Source organism: Scyliorhinus torazame, chromosome 2, assembly GCF_047496885.1.
Source record: "Scyliorhinus torazame isolate Kashiwa2021f chromosome 2, sScyTor2.1, whole genome shotgun sequence".
NCBI classification, from domain to species: domain Eukaryota; kingdom Metazoa; phylum Chordata; class Chondrichthyes; order Carcharhiniformes; family Scyliorhinidae; genus Scyliorhinus; species Scyliorhinus torazame.
Window position 1 is genome coordinate 213,387,126 of NC_092708.1, and position 20,389 is coordinate 213,407,514.

A 20,389-nucleotide genomic window follows, 5' to 3' on the forward strand; every position below is an offset into this window, starting at 1 on the left:
TTTCTGCGAGCAGCTCAAATAGATCATTTAGTACATGAAAATAAAAGAAAATACATAATAGGGCAACACAATATACACAATGTAAATACCTTGACACCGACATTCGGTGAAGCATACAGGAGTACCGGGATTCTCCGAGCCTCCGCACCGAAATCAGGGGGCGTCATTCTCCGACCCCCCAGCGGGTCGGAGAATGGCCGTTGGCCGCCGTGAATCCCGCCCCCGCCGGTTGCCGAAGTCTCCGAAGGGAGAAAAGTCGGCGGGGCGTTAATGTCGCCGCTGCCGTCGGAGAATGGCACGGGTCTGCACAAGGCAGCCGATTTTCGGCCTGCCGATATTCTCCCTTCCGGATGGGCCGAAGTCCCGTCGACGTGATGACTGTTCACGTCGACGTAAATTAAACCTCCTTTTCATCGGCGTGACCCTGTGCTCCAGGGTCACGCCGACCAGCGTGGAGGTGAGTGACGGCCTGAGGGGTTGGCTCAGGGCAGGCGATGGCGTGGCCGCAGTCTGAATGCGTGAGGAGAGGTGTGTCTCGGGTTGTGTGTGTGTGCGTGCGGCGGGGGGGGGATTAGAGTGGGCTGGGCTCCGGGGGAGTGCCGGGAGGGGGGTCCGTGCCGGGGAGGGGGATGGGGGGGGTCCGTGCCGGGGAGGGGGATGGGGGGGTCTGTGCCGGGGTGGAGGTTGGGGGGGGGGGTCCGTGCCGGGGTGGAGGTTGGGGGGGGTCCGTGCCGGGGAAGGGGGATGGGGGGGGTCCGTGCCGGGGAGGGGGATGGGGGGTCCGTGCCGGGGAGGAGGTTGGGGTCTGTGCCGGGGTGGAGGTTGGGGAGGGGGGATCCGTGCCGGGGGGGGGAGGGGGATGGTGGTGGGTCCGTGCCGGGGAGGCGGATGGGGGGGGTCCGTGCCGGGGTGGAGGTTGGGGGAGGTCCGTGCCGGGGAGGGGGATCCGTGCAGGGGAGGAGGTTGGGGTCCGTGCCGGGGTGGAGGTTGGGGGGGGTCCGTGCCGGGGAGGGGGATGGGGGGGGGGTCCGTGCCGGGGAGGGGGATGGGGGGGTCCGTGCCGGGGTGGAGGTTGGGGGGGTCCATGTCGGGGAGGGGGATGGGGGGAGTCCGTGCCAGGGAGGGGGATGGGGGGGTCTGTGCCGGGGTGGAGGTTGGGGGGGGTCCGTGCCGGGGTGGAGGTTGGGGGGGGTCCGTGCCGGGGAGGGGGATGGGGGGTCCGTGCCGGGGAGGAGGTTGGGGTCTGTGCCGGGGTGGAGGTTGGGGAGGGGGGATCCGTGCCGGGGGGGGGGAGGGGGATGGTGGTGGGTCCGTGCCGGGGAGGCGGATGGGGGGGGTCCGTGCCGGGGTGGAGGTTGGGGGAGGTCAGTGCCGGGGAGGGGGATCCGTGCCGGGGAGGAGGTTGGGGTCCGTGCCGGGGTGGAGGTTGGGGGGGGTCCGTGTCGGGGAGTGGGATGGGGGGGGGGTCCGTGCCGGGGAGGGGGATGGGGGGGTCCGTGCCGGGGTGGAGGTTGGGGGGGGTCCATGTCGGGGAGGGGGATGGGGGGAGTCCGTGCCGGGGAGGGGGATGGGGGGGGGGGGTCCGTGCCGGGGAGGGGGATGCGAGGGCAAGTGAGTTGGTCCACCTGGCCAGGTGCCAGCCTCCAACAGTTGGACCCATGCGGTCCATGCCACCTGGCTGGGGGGAGGAGGGGATATGGGCAATGATGACATGTCGTCGTTCCGCTCCCCCCCGCCAGGCCGTCATGTTTTCCGATCATCCAGCGATGTTGGCCGCCGTGGCGGCAGCCGCTAATGTCTATGTTGCCCTGGATGAGGAGGAGGAGCGTGCCAGAGAGGCGGCGCAGGCTGCCGCAGAGGGACAGGTGGCAGCCGCCCAGGCTGGAGGGACACCTGACCGACAGGACGAGGAGGGGGAGGAGGACGTCGCGGCCCCACGGCAACGGAGGCACCCGAGGGCGCCCCGTGTGTACCGGCCCCGGCAGTCATACCAGGACCTCACGGACCGTGAATGCAGGAGGAGACTCCGGATGAGGCGGGAAACCGTGGCACACATCTGCCACCTGCTGGCACACCTGTCACCGCGTGGCACTGGCGGGGGACACCCTCTCCCCGTGTCCGTCAAGGTTACGGTGGCCCTGAACTTTTATGCAACGGGGTCATTCCAGGCACCGAGTGGGGACCTGTCCGGCATATCGCAGACATCGGTGCATCGGTGCATCTGGGCAGTGACAGATGCCCTATATGCCATGGCGCACCGCTACAGCCGCTTCCCCGTGGACCCGGCCAGCCAAGATGCCCGGGCCGTGGGCTTCTCTGCCGTGGCCGGGTTCCCCATGGTCCAGGGCGCGATCGATGGGATGCACGTCGCCGTGCGGCCACCTGCAGATAACAGGGCCGTGTTCACCAATAGGAAGGGGACCTATTCGATGAACATACAGGTGGTCTGCGACCACCGCATGATGATCCTGCACGTCTGCGCCCGTTACCCAGGCAGTGTACACGACTCATACGTGATGTCGCGATCATCCATCCCCGGCATGTACGAGGGATGCCATCCCCGGCTGAGGGGCTGGTTGCTGGACGACAGGGGCTACCCATTGCGATCGTGGCTGATGATGCCTATACGGAGGCCACGCAATGAGGCGGAGAACCGCTACAATGATGCCCATGTAGCGACAAGGGGAGTGATAGAGAGGTGCTTTGGCGTGCTGAAGATGTGTTTCAGGTGCCTGGACCTCTCTGGGGGCGCCCTCCAGTATCGGTCAGATAGGGTCGGCCGCATCATTGTGGTGTGCTGAGTCCTGCACAACATAGCCCAGCAGAGGGGCGATGTGCCGCAGGCAGAGGAGGGCGGAGTGGAGGAGCAGCAGGAAGAGGCGCAGTCCTCCCCAGATGAGGGGGATGGGGGTAATGGTCAGGGCAGACGGGGTAGACACAGGCGGGTGGCTGTCCACCGTTACCAGCTGGCCCAAGCCGCCCGCTTCACTGACTAGATGGGCGTGGGAATCGGGTAGTATGGCCACAGACCGCACACCATGGCAACAGCCGACCACCCACACCCCCCACCCATCCACCCACCCAGCACCCTCACCCCCCTCCCCAACCCCACCCACCTCACCCGCATGCCCACCACCCCCCCCCCATTGCCGATCCACCTGCGGCACAACGGGCCGGGCTCACACAGTTGCGGGTGGACGCGTGTCTATTGCAGGCCATGGAGGATGATGACAACCCGCCCTGCGGTGAGCTCCTGGCTCCACATCGTTGGACTATGTCTGACCCATGGCCACAGTACCACCATCCACCCGGACCATCCCTGCATGCGGCTGTGACACTGCAGCGCACGGTCCCGTCCTCTGCCCGGGGGATGTTGATGGCGGCCCAGGGGGAAGGGGGCAGACTCACCTGGGGCTGAGGTAAGACCACCCCTCACACACACACTTGCGCTCAACGTACATGACACCCCCGCACACTTTGGACAGAGCACAAAGGCAGCTTCTGTAGGTGTAACATTGACTTTAATAACCAAACGAGTTCATGCACGTGCCCTAGCCCCTAAAACTCATCTGTGCCCTGCACCCGTGCCAACTTACTCAGTGTCTAATTGTTTGGCCTTACGGGCCCTTTGACTACGTCTACGTGGTTCCCCAGACGGTACAGCAGAACTGGAAGTGGACTCCTGTGATTCCTGCCCTCTGACACTGGATCCCTTTGGCGGCCGTTTCCTGGGGTGTCCTGGCCTAGATGGGCCAGGCTGCGGCCCGGGCGACTGGGATGGCGAGCTGCCAGCCTGTCCTGCCCGTTGCCCACCCGATGCACCTGGGACGGAAGGGGGGGAGTCCGAGGTGTCGCGGTGTACCAGGACCTCCCCTACAGGGGGAGCCGGGACGGACCACACCACCTCCTCCTCCCTCGGGGTGCCCGATGGCCCCCAGGCCTCTACATGGGTGGGGGATGCGAACGGACTGGCCATCCAACGCCCCCCCCAACATCTGGCGCTGCCAGTCCTGGAGGCCCATGCTGGTATCGACAGGGGTCTGCAGGTTTGCAGCCATGGAGCCCAGGGGGTTGGCAAACCCTGTCTGTGACAGTGCGACGCCGGCTCGCACATGGCCACTGGCGCCGATGCCCTCAGCGATGGCCTGCAGAGACTGGGCCATGGCCTGCTGAGACTGGGCCATGGCCTGCAGAGACTGGACTATGGCGTTGAGCGCCTCTGCCATCTGGCGCTGGCACTGGCTCATGGCCTCCTGTGAGAGGGCAGCCATGTCCTGGGCCACAGACGCCGCCTGCACGGAAAGCCCCAGGCCTCGCAAACCGTTCCCCATGTCTGACACCGTCGCACCCTTTGCCTCCACCGCGGACGCCACCCGTGCGGTGTCAGCCTGGGTGGCACGCATGACCGGCACCACTCCCAGCTCCTGGACGCGGGTGGACTCCTCCACCTGCGACTGCAGCCGCCGCAAGCCGGCCGTCACCCTCTTCGCTCGTCTCCGGGTCGGTGGTTGCATCGGATCTATGGGTGGGTGTGGTAACTCCAGGAACCCGCGATCCATCTGGGCGGCAGATGTTCGCTTGGGCTGGGCTGCCCTCCGACCGCCCCGCCCCTCTGCTGCTACTACCTCCACCTGCTGTACCGGGACGGCTGTGCTGTGCGCACCAGTGAGTGTACCAGACGCCTCATCACTAAAGTGCCCAACCGAGGTGAGTGTTTCTGCGATGGTGGAGGGTGTTGGTGACAGCAGTGGCGTTGTGTCGTGCTCTTCGTCCCACTCTGAGTCCATTGCACTTTGGGGTGGGGGTTCGTCTCCACCCATCCACTCTGAGTCACTGTCCGGTATTTCATCTTCCTGGGTAGTGCTGTCCCGGGTAGGGGTGTCCTGGGCAGTGCTGTCCCGGGTAGTGGTGTCCAGGGTAGTGGTGTCCTGGGTAGTGGTGTCCTGGGTAGTGGTGTCCTGGCTCGGATGTGACGGGGGCCTGTGGCTGCCCCGCTCGTCGCTGGGTGGTCGCTCCCGCACGTGACGGGGGTGTCGTCTCCCCGTTGCTCCAGGTCTCTCCGTCCCCCGTGGTGTGCGAGGGGCATCCTGCGGGCGTCGCATGCTGGAGGGTCCGGGTCGCTCCGTCTCCCGTGGCCTCCGAGGGGCATCCTGTGGGCGTCACATGCTGGAGGGTCCGGGTCTCTCCATCTCCCGTGGTGTGTGAGGGGCATCCTGCGGGCGTCGCATGCTGGAGGGTCCGTGTCTCTCCGTCTCCCGTGGCCTCCGAGGGGCATCCTGCGGGCGGTCTGCATCTGCGGGGATGGCTGCCTGGACGTTTGGTCCTGCGATACACAATGAAGCATGCATGGTTAGACATCAGGCAGTGATCAGGTGATATGGGGGAGGGGGATATAGGGGAGGGGGGATATGGGGACGGGCTGTCGGTGGCTCACTTGCTAGTACGCCCCCGACCTCTGCATCAGCAACCTCCCGGTCGTCAGGTCCGCCAGCCAGTTCCAGGGCCCTTTCCTCGTGTTCGGTCAGTGGCCTCTCATCAGCGGGGCCTCCTCCAGTCCTCACATGCTCCCTATTGTTGTGTGCGCGCTTCTCCTGTGGGGGGGGGGGGCGGTGGCAGGGGTAAAAGGCAACACTGTTAGGCAGGTATATGAATGCACGCCATTGGTTGCGCGTGCATTGCAGAGGTTAAGGTTAGGGCTGGATTCACTTGGGGATATGGGGGATATGGGGGAGGGGGGATATGGGGGATATGGGGGAGGGGGGATATGGGGGATATGGGGGAGGGGGATATGGGGGAGGGGGGATATGGGGAGGGGGATATGGGGAGGGGGGGATATGGGGAGGGGGGGAGGGGGTATATGGGGGAGGGGGGATATGGGGGAGTGGGGGATATGGGGGAAGGGGATATGGGGGATATGGGGGAGGGGGATATGGGGAGGGGGGATATGGGGGAGGGGGATATGGGGGAGAGGGGATATGGGGGAAGGGGGGATATGGGGGAGGGGATATGGGGGAGGGGGTATATGGGGGAGGGGGGATATGGGGGAGGGGGTATATGGGGGATATGGGGGAGGGGGGATATGGGGGAGGGGGGATATGGGGGAGGGGAATATGGGGGAGGGGGTATATGGGGGAGGGGGGATATGGGGGAAGGGGGGATATGGGGGATATGGGGAGGGGGATATGGGGGAGGGGGGATATGGGGAGGGGGGATATGGGGGATATGGGAGAGGGGGAAGGGGGGATATGGGGGAGGGGGGATATGGGGGATATGGGGGAGGGGGGATATGGGGGAGGGGGGATATGGGGGAGGGGGGATATGGGGGAGGGGGGGATATGGGAGGCTCACCCTGCCTGCTCTGACGAGATTGTTCACCTTCTTGTGGCACTGGGTGCCTGTCCGTGGTGTCAGGGCCGCAGAGGTGACGGCCTCTGCCACTTCCCTCCACAGGCGCCGGCTGTGGCGTGGGGCAACTCTGCGGCCGTGCCCGGGATACAGGGCGTCCCTCCTCTGCTCCACCGCGTCCAGGAGCGCCTCCACATCCCGTGACTCGAACCTCGGGGCTGAGCGACGGCCAGCCATCCAGTCGGGTGTTCCGGTCGGGTGTTTCGGTCAGGTGGGGGGGAGCAGCGCGGCCTTATGAGCCGTCACGCCGTGCGGCGCGTATGACGTGAACCACTGCGCAAGCGCGGATCCCGTTACATCGCTGCTAGCCCATTTCGGGCCAGAGACTTTCGACCCATTTTTCCGACGTGACGCAAGTCGGATTTGCGCCGTTTTTTGCGCCGATCGGCGGACTTTCCGCCGATAACGGAGAATTTCGCCCCTTGTTCTGCGCGGGGACGGAGAATGGGGTCTGAGACCCGTGAACGGCTTCGACGCCGGGACGCAAATCTCCGGCGACCGAAGAATTGGCGCCAGTCGCGCGTGCGCACGGTCGATGCGACGCCAGTCGGGGGCTGTTGAAAGAGGCTCCCGGGGTGAATCTCCGCGGTTGACTGGCTAGGTTCCCACAGAGTTCTGGCCGCCGTAGTTCTCGTATGCTTTCACCCAGCGGGAGCTCGGACTTGCACCTGGGGTGACCGTCCTGGTGGGGGGGGGCGGGTGGATCAGATTCCGGGGGGGGGCCTCCACGATGGCCAGGCCCACGATTGGGGGCTACCGATCGGCAGGCACGTGAAATCTGGGGGGGAGGGGCTATCTTCTTCCGCGCTGGTCCACTGTGCGGCTCCGCCATGTTGCGCGGGGGCCGGCGTGAAAACGGCCGTCGCGCACATGCGCGGACCCGCGGCCAGAAGTGCAGGGCTCAATATCGGCAGCTGCCGAATATCCTTAGTTTCCTGAGGAAGTATAGACGCTGCTGTGCTTTCTTGGTGGTAGCGTCAACATGTGTGGACCAGACAGATTGTGTGGTGATGTTGGAATTTGAAGCTGTCAATCATCTCCACCTTGGTCCCGTTGATGCAGACAAGGGTGTGTACGATACTTTGCTTCCTGAAGTCAATGACAGCTCTTCCGTTTTGCTGACATTGATGAAGAGATTGTTGTCATTACACCACTCCAGTAGGTTCTCTATCTCCCTCCTGTATTCTGACTCATTGTTTTTCGAGGTCCGGCCCACTATGGCCGTGTCATCAGCAAACCTGTAGAAGGAGTTGAAACCAAATTTTGCCACGCAGTCGTGTGTGTACAGGGAGTATAGTAGAGGGTTAAGTGCGTAGCCTTGCGGGTCCCCGGTATTGAGGACTATCATGGAGGAGATGCTGTTGTTTATCCTTACTGATTCTGGTCTGTGGGTCAGGAAGTCGACGATCCAGTTGCAGAGTGAGGAGCCAAGTCCTAGATTTTGGACCTTTGATATGAGCTTGGCTGGGATTATGGTGTTGAAGGCAGAGCTAGAGTGAATGTATAGGGGTCTGATATAGGAGTCCTTGTTGTCGAGATGCTCCAGGGATGAGTGTAGGACCAGGGAGATGGTCGTCCAGGGAGGGGGAGGCCAGGGAGGGGCGGTGGTGTGTTGAAGTGGGATGCAATATCTGGCCAGTGGCCAGTCCCCCTAGCCGGTGAACCTGGAGGTGATCAGAACGTCCCATGCACGTCGGCCCTGGCGCACATGTTGTGCGGCCACCCTTGCCTGTCGGACGATGGAGAATTCAGCCCAATATGTTTCGATGGCCTTTTCCTCATCCTTGTCTTTTCATTTGTGCTCATATGGTAGCTCGAGCGAATAGATGATCTCAAAAGAGAAAACTATTATGTAGATATACCTAATAAACCAATGGGTGTTAATGTCAGAGGCTCAGTGTAAGAAGGGTGCAAGTTCAATCCCCTCCCCTAGTCTGTTCGGGGTATGACCCATGCTGGGCAGGGAGGAGATATGCAGCAAGGATACCTATCGGGGGAGGAATTTTCCATCAGCTGACGCCGAAATTGGGAAAGGTGATTGGGCAGCAAATTGGTTTTGTTACTCAAATCGTGGCGGATGCCAGGTTCACGCCAAATCGCAATCTTCCAGTGCCTCACAGTGGAGTCGATGCGTTCTACTCTGCACATACAGTAAATGTCGTTTGCATAGCCGTGATTCTCCAGCTACACTGGGGGTAATTCCCAGCTGATGAGCGAGAGAGAGGAGGTAGGAGACGGAGAAGTGCAACTGTGGGTTTCCAGACCTGACACTGGCTGCAATGGCTGGGTGGCAGCGGGACGGGGCGGGGGGGGTAACCTGGTCTGGAGGGGGTGGGATATTGAGGGGATGCGTTGTGAGGGAGGGGTGACCCCCAACTGGACTGGGATGGTGTCCAGGCACAGACCGCCATTGCTGCAGCCTGCGAGGCAGCCATCATACTGCACACCCCACTGACCGCCCACTTTAGTGCCTGGTTCTGCAGAGTGCCACTGTCCGTATGGGTGCCCCCCCCCCCCCACTCAACAGCCCCTGCACTCCAGCCCCCACCCTCTCCTCCACCACACCTGCACACCACCTTCCGCCATACCACACCCCTCAACCGGTCACCACCGTTCAGCGAGGCATCACACGCCCACATCAGCCCTACAGGGGGGGGGGGGGGCGCATGGGGCTGTGGAGAGTACCGCTGGCAAGTGGCAGCGATGGCACCCCTGGAAGCAAGGATGAATGCCAGGGCTAGAGGTCCCCTCGGTGCTGGGCACTGACGGGGCCAGGGATGTGGGGATGGGGGAGGGGGGACATGCGGGGTCAGGGTCTACAGTGCCAACTAGGGCCACCATGTAGCATGGCGGCCCTGGATGGGCAGGGGGGCAGGCACCATGCTAACATGTTGGTCTTTCACCCCCTGCAGACAATGGATATTGGATTTCAACCAGCAATCATGCCCTTCCTCCCAGTTGCAGCAGCCCTGGGTAATGCACTGAGGCTGTATGAGCTGAAGCTGCTCGAGGAGGAGGAAGTTGCAAGAGCAGAGCCCGCCCCAGAGGAACAGGAGGCAGCCGGTGAGGATGGAAAGCTGGCCGCACAACAGGTCAAGGAAGAGGAGGAGTTGCAAAGAAGGCGCCGCATGAGGCCTCGCATGTACCGGTAGTGCGTGTCATTCGAGGACCTTCCGGATCGTGCATGCCATCGATGACTCTGGCTGAACAGGGGGACAGTGTGACTTATCTGCCGGTTCATGGCGCACCCACGGAATGGGAGAGTACACCCTCTCCCGGTGGCTGTCAAGGTGACAGTCGCCCTGAACTTTTATGCGGTGGGGTCCTTTCAGGTGCCGAGTGGGGACCTGTCTGGGATCTCACAGAGCTCAATGCACAGGTGCATCTGTCCCGTTAACAAGGCCTTATATGCCCAGTTGGCACATCCATTTCAATGTGTACCAAGGCCACCAGGATGCCCGGGCAGCGGGATTCGCCACCATCGCCATCCGTGCAGTGTTGGCTTCAGTGGCCAGGGCACCTGGCCATGGCGGCCAGTATGAGCACCGGCGTGTGGTGCAGGGTTGGAGTTCTGCCACCCTCCAGGTGGAGGGGGTGTGGGGTTATGGGTGTGTGGGATGGAGGTTGCTGCTCAGGACACAGTGCTGCCTACTCACCCTGGCCCTGAGAAAGTTGAGCAGTTTCTTCCATCCGTGCTGGCCAGTACGGATGGTGTTGCCCCAATGCGCTGTCAACCTCTGCCACCTGCATCTAGGCCCGGCAAACGGCACCGGCTGGCATCCTCCTTCCCATCCGTGCAACAGGGTCGCCTGCCTCTCCTCCACAGCGTCTCGCAGGGTCTCCGCATCGGTGAACCTCAGGGCCGCGCGTCTTGCTGCCATCTTGTTGGCTGAGATGGTGTGTGTGGGGAGTGAAATATGTATATGCGGCTGCAGCTTGTCAGCCTCCTGAGTGTCAATTACGGATCTGGCGAATCCGGCATCGTTTTTCACTGGAGTCGATTGTGTTCCACATGGCGCCGGTGCTAGCCCCTTAACGGCTGCTGAATCGTTCCAGGTGCAACGGCAGTTTTGATGTTGTAGCAGTCCACAAATCCTGCCCCGGCATTACCACTTAGTCTCAGAAACAGAGAATCCGGCCGCAGGTCTTGCTTTTAAGACAAGAGATCAAAACTTGGATTTGTATAATGCCTTTATCCTTGAAACAAATAAACCAAGCTGAATCACAGAAGCATAATCATCCTCCTAGCTCTGCAAAGACTGTTGCCAGTCTCAGCTCGGCCTCCTCCTATTCATCAGCGCTCTGACCCCTGTCCTCTCTGATGTCTTTACTGTTAAAACAGTGGCCAGAAATTCATATTTAATTCACTGCCACCAAATATCTGCAGCTCACAGTTCAAATTTAAATTTTCCACAGCTACAGGACTCCTCAAGACCCCCCTCGGACTGATCTGTTCCCTGTAAGAACACTATTCACGATGCCCTATACTGCTCCTGCTCATATATTTGCTTTGTTTGGCCTCTTGTTCCGCACTGTAACCAATCACTGTTTGTCGATGTACCATTTGCCAATGTTCTCTGTTGATTATTCTTTTTGTCTACTAAATACGTACTGTGTACGTTCCCTCGGCCGCAGAAAAATACATTTCACTGTACTTCGGTACATGTGACAATAAACCAAATCAAATCAATCAATCAATCAAATGAGGTCCCAGGCCTCATTTTGATCTAGCTGTGGGCCAGCTTGTTCCAACACAAGGATCATTCCCTATCCCAGTTTTGTGCCAGCTGACCAGTGTTATCAAATTTCTCCCCCATCATAGAATCGTAAGTGAAAATGTTGGCCCTGTAAAAGCAGATGCGGTGAAACTATAATGAACAATAAGAAAATGGCAGATTTTTAAATAAATAGAAAAAAATCTTGAGTTTTCATGGTAGAAAAATAGTCCAGAAGACCAGCAATACAAAGGTACATAAAAATTAGTCAAGGAGAGAAACATTGGATTTAATATAAGAAAAAAAAACAGCAATGGAGAAAATCATGGGACTTAGGATAGACAAATCTCTACTTGGTTTCTATCCAGGTCTTAAATTACTAAAATAATTTGTGAGGAAATTGCAGGTGTGTCAATCATGATGTTCAAAAGTTCTCTAGATTTAGAAATTGTGCCTTAAAATTGGAAAATTATAAATTAAGTCCTTAACCCTGAACACAATGTTGCCTTACAAAAGAAAAACTTGACTTGTATTCCCTTGTATTTAGAAGGTGAGAGGTGATCTAGTTGAGACAGTTAACATGAGAAAATTATTCAATAGGATAGAGAGAGAGAAACTATTTCCTCCATTCGGGGACACCTGAACAAGAGAGCTTCACCATAAAATTAAATCTCAGCATTTAGGAGTGGGATCAGAATGTACATCTTCACATGTAGGGAAGTCAAAATGTAGAACTCTCCCCCCCAAAAAACTGTGGCTGCTGGGCCAATTAAAAATTTGAAGATTCAGCTTCATACATTTTTGTTAGACAAAGTATCAAGGAGTATGGATAAAAAGTGGGTAAATGGGCAGCACGGCGGCGCAGTGGTTAGCATTGCTGCCTCACGGCGCCGAGGTCCCAGGTTCGATTCTGGCCCTGGATCACTGTCCGTGTGGAGTTTGCACATTTTCCCTGTGTTTGCGTGGGTTTTGTCCCCACAACCCAAAGATGTGCAGAGTAGGTGGATTGGCCACTCTAAATTGCCCCTGAATTGGGAAAAATTAATTGGGTACTCTAAAAAAAATTTAAAAGGTGAGTAAATAAAATTGCTGTGTAGCTCAGCCTTAACCTGATGGAATGATGGAGTAGGCTTAAGCTGCTGAGTGGCTGACTCTTGGTTCCCATGTTTCTTAGATAACAAAATATTCTTCAAAAGGCGACTATAAGGAGAATGTAATATTACGGTGGAGTTTCAACACTTACAGTAGCAATAAGTCCATAAACTCATAGAGTTGAATTCGTTCCTTCACAGTGTATGTACTTTTCCAATGCTTGATTCTGTGCATAAGTTTCTCTGGCGCAACCACCCTGGAACACATCTGAAATTGGAAGGTTGTCAATTTATAACTATCACAGCGCACATCAGAAAATTCTTGGTACCTATTAATGTTTATTATTCCAGTTCTAATCTAAAGTTGTATATCTCTTACTCATTTAGGATTAATATTGAGGAATATTTCAATATTTTGTTCATAATTCTCAGATCCTGTACATTTTTATCTTCACTCTAGCTACATGAATTGATTCTATGGTTAAAATTGTCATCAACTACTCTATCTGCTACTTCTACTTTAATGCCACAAATTACAAATCAACCAACCTCTGGGCATTTGGCCAGATTCTGAAGAAATATCAATTAAAAATGTAAAAGAAACTTGCAAGAGCAAATTAACTTGTACTTCAGTTCTCACTGTTTTCGCTTGTTTGAGTTGTGTAAATAAAATGAGTTCAACTGAATTCATTGTGACAATTAGGTCAATCTTGATTCAGTGCAACAGCTAATCAGGACACCATTTTATATCCCTCATGATTTATATTTCCATTGATTTCACTCATTTTATACTATCATACAAAGTTAAGATCTACCCCAAAGACTTCAGGGACAATTTTATGCACCCAGTCTGGGAGGAATAGTAGGGATGTGGTGTAGAAATTGCTTCAGAATACTTGACACCCTGCCCTACTGCTATCAGGTGAACCATTACACAACCTCACATATTTCTCAGGCAACCAAGGCACCTGCATAAATATTATACATCATAAATAAATATACATCATAAATATTTGCAAATCAGATTTTTTTAAGGAACTCAATGCAATTTTATCGTAAAATTGTGCAAGTTCCACCACAGCACCCAACCTGGTAAATTCTGGCAGGATTGGTCTCTCAGAGATATTGGAGTAAAGAGCGTTGCGAGGGAGGTGAGACTTCATTAAAGAGCGTTGCGAGGGAGGTGAGACTTTAGTAAAGAGCAAGGAAAGAGAGACGTGACATCAGTAAAGAGCACGGAGAGAGAGGCGAGACATCAGTAAAGAGCGCAGAGACAGAGAGGTGCGACTTCAATAAAGAACTCGGAGAGAGAGAGGCGAGACTTCAGTAAAGAGCTCGGAGAGAGGGAGGCGAGAATTCAGTAAAGAGTGTGGAAAGAGAGGCGAAACTTCAGTAAAGAGCACGGAGAGAGAGAGGCGAGACTTAAGTAAAGAGCACGGAGAGAGAGGCGAGAATTCAGTAAAGAGCGCGGAGAGAGAGAGGCGAGACTTCAGTAAAGAGCTTGGAGAGAGGCGAGACTTCAGTAAAGAGCGTGGAGAGAGAGGCGAGACTTCAGTAAAGAGTGCAGAGAGAGAGAGGCGAGACTTCAGTAAAGAGCTCAGAGAGAGAGAGACGAGACTTCAGTAAAGAGACTGGAGAGAGAGAGGCGAGACTTCAGTAGAGTGCGGAGCGAGTGAGGCGAGACTTCAGTAAAGAGCGCAGTGAGAGTGAGGCGAGACTTCAATAAAGAGCGCGGAGATAGAGTCGAGACTTCAGTAAAGAGTTCAGAGAGAGAGGCGAGACTTCAGTAAAGAGTTCGGAAAGAGATAGGCGAGACTTCAGTAAAGAGCTCGGAGAGAAAGAGGCAAGACTTCAGTAAAGAGCGCGGAGAGAGCGAGGCGAGATGTCAGTAAAGAGCTCGGAGAGAGAGAGGCGAGACTTCAGTAAAGAGCTCGGAGAGAGCGAAGCGAGACTTCAGTAAAGAGCGTGGAGAGAACGGTAGGGATAGAGAAAAGCAAAGAGTGATGTCATAGGAAAACGGTAAATTCATCGGCTGGTAAGGATTTGCTAATTTGCATTAGCTATTATTTATTTCCAGATTAAAGGTAACAAGGAGAAATTTTTACAGATTAGAAAGACTAAAAAACAGCTGGAAATTTAAATAAAAAAACAAATTAATTTCTAATTAAATTAAATAAAGATGCAGGGCCAGGCAAAGTGTTGTACCTGCATGATGTGGGAGTTGGTGGACCCTATTGTGGTACCAAGTGAACATATTTGGAGCAAGTGTTGGTTGCTTGAGGTTACTTTGGCTCAGAGTTGATGAGCTGGAGTGTCAGCTTCCGATGCTGCGGCACATCAGGGAGGGGAGAGCTACATGGACACTGTGTACCAGGAGGCTGTCGTACCCCCGAGATTAACTACCTTGAATTCGGCCAGTGTTCAGGGACAGGAAGGTGTGACTTTGAGTGAGGTAGGTAGAGAGATCATGGAGCGAGGATTGCAGGTGCCTCAGCACTTGTCCTTGTCCTTGTTCGAGACTCTTGCTCCCTGTGTGGATGAGAGCAGGAATTATGGGGAGGATGAGCAAACTGACCATAGCACCGTGGTACAGGGAGCCATTCTAGTGGGGGGGGAGAAAAGAAATGTCATAATCGGAGATAGTATAGTTAGGGGCATTTACACTGTTCTCTGTGACCAGGATAAAGAGTCCCAAAATTGTGTTGCCTGCCTGGTGCTCGGGTTTGGGATATCTCATCTGGGCTGCAGAGGAAGTTGAAGTGGGAAGGTAAAGATCCAGTTGTTGTGGTCCACGTTGGTACAACGACATAGGTAGAACAGGGAGAGAGATTCTGCTGAAGGAATATGAGCAGCTAGGGGCTAAATTAAAAAGTAGAAGCTCCAGATTACTACCTGAGCCACAATCTAATTGGCACAGGATCAATAGCATGAAAGAGGTAAATGGGTGGCTCAAAGGTTGGTGTGGGAGAAATGGGTCTGAATTCATGGGAAATTGGCACCAGTATTGGGGCATGAGGGAGCTGTTCCGATGGGACAGTCTTCATCTGAATCATGCTGGGACCAGAGTCCTGGTGAATCGCATAACTAGGGTAATAGGTAGGGCTTTAAACTAAATAGTTGGGGAGAGGGATTAATTGAATGGAAAATTAGAAAATCAAAGTTAAAGGAGAAGGTGGGAGTGCATGTTAATGATGAGGACTTTATATTAGTTAAAGAGAGCTCAGGAGAGGTTAGTAAAGTTTCCAGGACACATAACCGAGAGTACAGAAAGCAGCAGGAATCTAACTTAAGGCAGAGCAAAAAAGGAAGCAACTATGAGAAGGGTATGTGGTCAATGCAGGACTGAGAGTGTTGTACCTAAATGTGCACAGTCTACGAAACAAATGAACCTGTTCCACACAATGAAATTGGCGGGTACGATGTTGTGGGCATCACAGAGACGTGGCTGCAAGGGGATCAGGGCAGGGATCTAAATATCTTTTTATTAATTAATTATAATTAATAATCTTTACTGTCACATGTAGGCTTACATTAACACTGCAATGAAGTTACTGTGAAAAGCCCCGAGTCGCCACATTCCAGCACCTGTTCGGGTACACAGAAGGAGAATTCAGAATGTAAAAATTACCTAACAGCACGTCTTTCTGGACTTGTTGAGGAAACCTGAGCACCCGGAGGAAACCCACACAGACACAGGGAGAACGTACAGACTCTGCACAGACAGTGACCCAAGCCGAGAATCGAACCTGGGACCCTGGCGCTGTGAAGTCATAGTGCTAACCACTATGTTACCATGCTGCCCACACATATCTAAAGATATGTGCCCAATGAAAGGACAGGCAGATGGGCAGAGGGGGCAAGGTTGCATTGTTCGTAATGGATGAAATTAAATAGAAAGAAGCGATATAGAACCAGAAGGTGTAGAATCTGTGTGGGTAGAGTTGAGGAAGTGCAAAGGATGGACCCTGATGGGAGTTATGTGCAGGCCCCCAGCAGTAGTTAGTATGTGGGGCAGAAAATAAATCAGGAGATAGAAAAGGCATGTAAAAAAGGCAATATCACAATAATCATGGGGGACTTCAAAATGCAGGTGGACTGGGAAAATCAGGATGGGAGTGGATCCCAAGTAAAGGAATTTGTGGAATGTCTATGAGAAGGTTTTTTGGAGCGCTTGTGGTAGAGCTTACTAGGGAACAGGCAATTCTGGACTTGGTGTGTAATGAGGCAGACTTGATTAGGGAACTTAAGGTGAAGGTAGGCAGCAGTGACCATAATGTGATAGAATTCACCCTGAGAGGAAGAAGCTGCAATCAGATGTAACAGTATTACAATTAAATAAGGGTAAATACAAGGACATGAGGGAGGAGCTGACCAGAGTTGATTGGAAAAGGAGACTAGACAGTGGAACAGCAGTGGAAAGAGTTTTGGGGGTTATTCAGGAGGCACAACAGAAATTCATCCCAAGGAGAAGGAAACATGCTAAGTGGAGGGCAAGGCATCCATGGCTGACGAGGCAAGTCAAGGACAGCATAAAAGCAAAATACAAAGTTTACAAGGAGGCAATAATTAGTGGGAAGCCAGAGGATTGAGAAGCCTTTAAAAGCAAGCAGAGGACAACTAAAAAAGCAATAAGAGGGGAGAAGATTAAATAAGAATAATCTTTATTGTCACCAGTAAGCTTACAATGAAGTTACTGTGAAAAGCCCCCTAGGAGTGTAAGCTAGCTAGTAATATAAAGGAAGATTGCAAGAGGATTTTTAATATATTAAAGGTAAGAGAGAGGCAAGAGTGGACATTGGACGACTGGAAAATGAGGCTGGAGAAGTAGTAATAGGGAACAAAGAACCAGCAGAGGAAGTGAATACTTAGTACTTAGAGCTGGTGGCATTTGTCCGTACGCTCACTGTGGGAACGTTGTACAGGAATTTCATCCAGACGGTCAACCCTGTTCCAAGCCTGAACCGCTCCAGTACCTTGAGGAGGTACTTCCATTTGACCCTGTCAAAGGCCTTTTCTACATCCAGGGAGACAATCAGCTCAGATGTTCTATCCCCGGATGGGGTCATGATCATGTTTAGCAGGCCCCTGATGTTCGATGTTAGCTGTCTACCCTTGACAAAGCCTGTCTAGTCTTCTGCTACCATCTCTGGTACGCAGTCCTCCAGCCTTTTGGCTAGGATCTTGGCCAGTATTTTCACGTCTGTGTTTAGTAGCAAGATGGGTCTGTAGGAACTGCATTTTGTTGGGTCTTTGTCTTACTTAGGTATCAGTGAGATTGAGACTTGTGCTAGCGTAGGCAGCAGGGTGCCACTCGCCAGCAAATCTGTGAACATCTCCCACAGGTGCGGGGCCAGTGCTGTCACAAATCTTTTGTAGAAGTCCGCCGGGAAACCACTCGGTCCCGACGCCTTCCCGCCTGCATGGAGCTGATATTCTCCATGATTTCTCCCACTTCCAGCGGTGCTTCAAGGCCCCATCTCCTATCCTCCTCCATGACTGACATGTCCAGTCCATCGAGGAATTGCTTCATCCTCAAGTCCCCTACTGGGGGCTCAGAGGTGTACAGCTCCCGGTAGAAAGTCTCGAATGTCTCATTGACCTGATCCGGCTCCGCTACCAAGATGCCTTTGCTGTCGCTAATCTGGACTATTTTCCTTGTGGCTACCTGCTTTCACAGCTGGTGAGCCAGCAGGCAGTTGTCCTTGTCTCCATGTTTGTACAGCCTTCAGTGCTTCCCAGGACGTGGAGGATGAGACCTCCCCGTTCTGGTTGTTAGTAACATACTCATCTATGGACTCACAGAAGACCTTGTCGGCCAGGAGGGCTGTATCCAACCTCCATGGAGGGGGCATGGGCATGGCTCACCTCCAACCTTACATCCATATATGTGGAGCGTGCAGAGATTACGATTGCAGAATATTCCGCTCTTACTAGCCCAGGAAGCACCGATTTTCCCACTACAAAGAAGTTGATCTGTGAATAAACATTATGTACTTGGGAGAAGAAGGAGAATGCCTTCTCCCCTGGATGGGTGAACCACCATGGGTCCACTGCACCATCTGCTCCTTTAATAAGCTGAGTTCTTTCACCATGTCGTGCACTTAGATCCTGTACCGACCAACTGCCGGGTGTGCTCACGGACATCTTCAACCTCTCCCCACTCCGTTCTGAGGTTCCTACCTGCTTCAAGAAGACCACCATCATACCGGTGCCAAAGAAGAACCAGGCAATGTGCCTCAACGACTACCATCCGGCCTTGACATTTATCATTATGAAGTGCTTCGAGAGATTGGTCATGAAACACACCAACTCCATACTCCCAGAATGCCTTGATTCACTGCAATTTGCATACCGCCACAACCGGTCCACAGCAGAGGCTATCTCCCTGGCCCTATACTCATCCTTGGAACATCTCGACAACAAGGACTCCTACGTCAGATTCCTATTCATTGACTACAGCTCTGCCTTCAACACCATAATCCCAGCCAAGCTCATATCAAAGCTCCAAAAACTAATACGTAGCTCCTCCCTCTGCAACTGGATCCTCGTCTTCTTGACTCACAGACCACAATCATAATGATAAACAACAACACCTCCTCCACGACAGTCCTCAATACCGGGGCCCCGCAAGGCTGCGTAGTTAGCCTCCTACTATACTCCCTGTACACACACGACTGTGTGGCCAAACTTGGCTCCAACTCCATCTACAAGTTTGTTGATGACACGACCATAGTGGGTCAGATCTCGAACAATGACGAATCAGAATACAGGAGGGAGAGAGAGGACCTAGTGGCGTGGTGCAACAACAACAAACTCCCCCTCAATGTCCGCAAAACTCAGGAACTGGTCATTGACTTCAGGAAGCAAAGTATCGTACATATGTCTTTCTCCATCAATGGTGCCGAGGTGGAGATGGTTGACAGCTTCAAATACCGAGGTGTGCACATCACCAACAATCTGTCCTGGTCCACCCACGTCGACGCTACGACCAAGAAAGCACAACAGCGCCAATACTTCCTCAGGAAACTAAGGAAATTCGGCATATCCACATTGATTCTTTTACAGGTGCACCATAGAAAGCATCCTATCTGGCGGCATCACAGCCTGGTGTGGCAACTGCTTGGCCCAAGACCGTAAGAAACTACAGAGAGTCATAAACACAGTCCAGTCCCATCATGCGGACCCGCCTCCCATCCATTGACTCTGTCTACACTTCCTGCTGCCTTGGGAAAGTGGGCAGCATAATCAAAGACCCCCCACCCAAGCTATTCTCTATTCCAACTTCTTCCATCAGGCAGGGGATACAAAAATCTGAGAACTCGCACTAACACATTCAAAAACAGCTTCTTCCCTACTGTTACCAGACTCTGGATGACCCTCTTATGGCCTGAACTAATCTCTCCATGCATCCTCTCTACTGAGTACTATTACACTCCGCATGCTTCACCTGATCTTTATGTACTAACATTGTGTATCTATCGCATGTCCTATGTTTTTCATGTATGGAACAATCTGTCTGGACTGTACACAGAACAATACTTTTCACTGTACCTCAGTACATGTGACAATAAACCCAAATCCAAATCCAAATTATCCATTAGGACATGAGTTCAAAATGCACCACAGTAGCAGTGGAAATAAAATTCAGTGATGGTGGGGGCCGGGGTTGGGTGTATGCATCAAAAAGCTCACAATGCTCTGTTCACCAGTGCCAATCAGTACTTTACTTTCCCCATCAATGTTAACAGTCAGAGGTTTTGCAGCTATGGTGGGCTTTGCTCGCACCCAGATATGGGAGACCCTACACAAGCTGCCAGCAGAAAACCAGCCAACATCTCTCATAAATTGGGACAGCTAACATTCAATTACATAACCTCATCTCCAAATACCTCCAGGGCGGCTCGGTAACACAGTGGTTAGCACCATGGCTTCACAGCGCCAGGGTCCCAGATTTGATTCCTGGCTTGGGTCACTGTCTGCGTGGAGTCTGCACGTTCTCCCCGTGTCTGTGTGGGTTTCCTCCGGGTGCTCTGGTTTCCTCCCATAAGTCCCGAAAGACATGCTGTTCGCTAATTTGGACATTCTGAATTCTCCCTCTGCATCCCGAACAGGCGCTGGAGTATGGCGACTAGGGGTTTTTCACAGTAAATTCACTGCAGTGTTAATGTAAACTTACTT

At 54.0% G+C, this 20,389-nt stretch overlaps 1 protein-coding gene across 2 annotated transcripts in view; it reads right to left on the reverse strand.

The window, feature by feature from the left end:
- LOC140395520 (uncharacterized) overlaps positions 1 to 20,389 on the reverse strand; it is a 1,079,902-nt gene that overhangs the window by 646,618 nt on the left and 412,895 nt on the right. For both annotated transcript variants that reach the window (XM_072483429.1, XM_072483418.1), the window contains one exon: positions 12,364 to 12,479. In XM_072483429.1, the coding sequence (XP_072339530.1) occupies positions 12,364 to 12,479 (116 nt within the window). The remainder of the gene's footprint in view (positions 1 to 12,363; positions 12,480 to 20,389) is intronic.